This window comes from Penaeus japonicus, unplaced genomic scaffold, assembly GCF_977035675.1.
Source record: "Penaeus japonicus unplaced genomic scaffold, GWHDUDI00000001_assembly GWHDUDI00000002, whole genome shotgun sequence".
In the NCBI taxonomy this organism is placed as follows: Eukaryota; Metazoa; Arthropoda; class Malacostraca; order Decapoda; family Penaeidae; genus Penaeus; species Penaeus japonicus.
This window is the reverse complement of record NW_028234404.1, coordinates 13,964,030-13,967,799: the sequence shown is the minus strand read 5'-3', so window position 1 is coordinate 13,967,799 and position 3,770 is coordinate 13,964,030. Positions and strand designations below refer to the sequence as shown.

The 3,770-nt window shown below is 38.5% G+C and overlaps 1 protein-coding gene across 6 annotated transcripts in view; it reads left to right on the top strand.

Annotated features, from left to right (window-relative positions):
• The first annotated feature begins 880 nt into the window (after window positions 1-880).
• LOC122247116 (uncharacterized) overlaps window positions 881-3,770 on the top strand; it is a 35,896-nt gene continuing 33,006 nt past the window's right edge. For 3 of the 6 annotated variants that reach the window (XM_043006126.2, XM_043006125.2, XM_043006128.1), the window contains exon 1: window positions 881-1,068. In XM_043006126.2, the coding sequence (XP_042862060.1) occupies window positions 896-1,068 (173 nt within the window). In that variant the 5' untranslated portion in view covers window positions 881-895. Of the gene's footprint in view, window positions 1,069-1,195; window positions 1,649-3,770 lie in introns of those variants that run through there. The other 3 variants (XM_086547770.1, XM_086547785.1, XM_043006129.2) reach the window with 3 other exon arrangements.

The window sequence follows — 3,770 nt, the reverse complement described above, 5'->3', positions numbered from 1 at the left end:
AAAAGGAACTTTCATAATCCAAATGAAATGTTTCTAATGGTTGAAAAAAAATCTATACTTTTTTGTTTTAATAATTGGAAAGGAAATTTGTAAATAAACATATATAAATAAACACGGCTTCTTATGGTAACGATTACTTATTAGATAAATAATATACTGAAAAATCAATTGTTCGACCAATGTTTGTGTTTCTGCTCCGATTTATCACAATGACATAAACACGATTTTTTTCAACAAACTGCAAAACGTACAGTACAAAGGTTATGAAAAACACAGACATAACAACTGTCCGTAGGCAAAGGTGCCAATGATCGATAAAACACGAAATAATGCACTCTGGTTGAGTAATCATATGAAAAGGCTTTAGCCTCGCTGATGCCATGAGTCAGGAGGCGCAGCTGTTGACCATGTCCGCAGTGAACAATGCCAGGCGGATGGATCTAACATACGCAGGAAAGGTAGATCGATATTACGTGAGGTAACTACGGCTGCTCCCGCCAGGTTGCAAACAGCTGCCTCGACACATGCAAAGTCCACAAACATTGGGTGTAATCATAGCAGACTACTCGTTAATGGGTCTTCGGAAACACATGTTGATTATACTATTTATTCGGAGGGATGCATGGTGCCATGAATATTCACATGATGATATGGGATTTATTACCAATTATTATTCAAATAAGGTCCATTGAAGCCTGAGATAAAGAGTCCAATTGTGGATTTCGTGATAAACTTATCACCTCCATTCAAACTCTTCCTTATTTCCCTAGCTCCGCTCTGGACATCGTTTCCTGCATGTCACACTGCACAACAGTTTATATAATATCCAGGTAACATCCAAAGCCTATGCATTCATCAATCACAACATATTAAAATGCTTGTACGTCAATAACAAATGAATGAAGTGAAATACGAGTGGCGACACAAGGCATCGTGCACAGGCTCCTCCCCCCGTGGTTGGCGATTGGCTGACGATTGTTGTGTTTTATACGATCGCAGACATGGCGTTGTAAACACAGAAGCTTTATCATATACCAATTTTCTGCTTTTGTACAGTAGTTTTATAAGGTAAGTGTATTCCATATTGTAGTTTAATATATGTAGAACCCGTGTGCATGCAGTGCTACGTCCATACGAAGAGAAAGTAAAAGTTAGAGGGTGGGAAAGCTACGCCAAGGCCATCCGCTTGTGAGGTAGACTTTCGCTGGCAGTGTGGCTGGGCTAGTGTTAACACACTTACAGTTGTAGTGGATCTGTGGTGTGGAACTGTGGTGGAGGTGCGCTGTGGTGCTGTCTCGTACATGTGCAGAACTCAAAGCAACACAGGACTAGCTTTACTCAGGTCTATCTCTCCGTCCCAGGTGACTGTGCTGCCTGCTTCGCAATATTTGTTTTGGTGAACGAAGTATTGTGGATTTAATCGCGTTTTTCTCGTGGAGGAATTGGGAACATAACGACAGTGCCTCGAAGTGACAATTGAAAAAGTGTTGTGGATGTGATAGTGACAAGACCATGGTGATACACTGTTCTAAGACCGTGAAATAATAGTGTGAAACATAAACGAATGCTAAGTGTTGCGTGCGGCTCGTAGACCCCGCAAAGTTAGAATGGTTCAGAGTGTCGACATGCCTCTATTTTATTACAATAGGTATGTATCAATATATATATATATATTCTAAGTGCTTCTGTAGAGACTGTCTTATCAGTCTGTCATTTGAATAGTTATTAACCATGCGTTATTACTCTATGCTGTCCATATATTATCATTATCACTTGTACTCCAAACCAAAATGAAATAAAACGGCGCATTTTAGTATTTCCCCCATCATTCATTTCCGTGACTAAGTGCAAGTGAATATTACTAACGATGTTGAGAAAACTGTCTGCTGTTTGTGAGACTTGATCCAGTACCTCATTATTCAGTTCATAAATTATGAGCCCAGATGAATACAAGCGCAAGCACGGGTTCACGCACATGTTCAGGCACACGAAAGTAAACACTGGATTGGTGCGCTCGCTTTTTATGCTTCTTGAAACTCGTGCCTTTGTATGCATATTCTCTGAATTTTAATTTCGTTTTTAAGCATTTTTTTTCTTCAAATCAGTAGCTTTGGTTTTGATTCATATATGAAAAAGAAAAGAAAAGAAAAGTTTTAATTCTCGATCAAAAAAATAATAATAATGGTGTGCATTTACGGACCACCAATACACCATTTACTGTGTTTTTTATTTCCACACGTTAGATTATCTCATCACGCATCCCCCGTCACACATTAATCAAGTTTCCCAACACCGTACATGATTTAACCATTTGTCACTTATCATTTTATTCTGATAAAGGTGTAGTGTTCATCAGGCACCGTACATGATTTAACCCTTTATCATTTTATTTTGATAAATGTGTCCTGTTGTTCAGTGTATTCGCTTTTTCTTATAACATTGCATGTCGGACAAGTGAAGCTTATCCATTCAGTATATATTTTTTCCTCTTTTGACATGGTATTTAAATCGGTTAACATGACGTTTTTCTCACGGAGATAAAATATTTACATTTCCCATATATACAACGTGTACGTACATATTTACTTAAAAAATCTATCATCCTCCATGTATATGTTTCCCACAATACACACAATCTTTCAAAGTAGCCAACACTTTCTTTGTGAAATAGGCTATTCAACCCATTACACAAAATGTATCTGCCCGTTTCTCTCTTGTTACGCAATATTTTTCCATTGCAACGCCCCATTTCTCGGCAATAACGCAGTCTTTCAACAATAACACATTTCTTCCCCCACCTCATTCAGGCTCTATTTCTTTCCGCAAGTTATGTTCCACAATATACCTTGGCTCAATCATAGCACTATTTTTCCCCTTATCGTGGTTCATTCTCTCTCTCTCATTTCTCCCTCTCCCGCTCATTTCTCTCTCTCTATCTATCTCTATCTCTATCTCTATCTCTATCTCTATCTCTATCTCTCTCTATATCTCTCTCTGTCTGCCTATCTATCTATCTCTATCTATCTCTATCTCTCTCTATCTCTATCTCTATCTCTCTATCACTTTCGTTCTCAACATGTATACATAAATATTTATCGATATGTTTTATTGTTTTTATAGTATCGTTTGATGTTGTATCATATTGCATTGTATAGGACCATTTTATACTACCAACATTACAGTATCATTCTCTTTGTATAGGCCCATCCCCTTTTCCTCTGACAGTCGCCTTTTCCCTCCCGTCGTGTCTTCTCACTTTCTTCTGCCCTCCCCCCACCCCCACCCCAACCTCCACCCCACTCGGCCATTCACCATTCATCGTTCACCGTTCACCATTCACCATTCACCATTCACAATCTCTCCCCATTTCCGCCCATCCATTCGCCATGTTGAGAAATCCTTAGGTTTCTTCTTTTATGTTGGTTCTCTTTCGCTTCTTTTTTTTTTTTTTTTTTTTGTCTTCTTCGTTCTTTTGATCCCTTTCTGTTATTTATGTGTGTGTGTTTATTTTATTCGTTTATTTATTATTATTTTTTTAAATCTTTATGTATTTTTTACCTTTCACTTCTGTTGGACATACCGTCACGCTTGTCTCTTTTCTCATCGTTTCTACACTGGTACATTCTCTCTCTCTCTCGCTCTCTCTCTCTCTCTCTCTCTCTCTCTCTCTCTCTCTCTCTCTCTCTCTCTCTCTCTCTCTCTCTCTCTCTCTCTCTCTCTCTCTCTCACGTTCTCTCTCTCTCTCTTACCCTCTCTCATTCTTTTTCCTT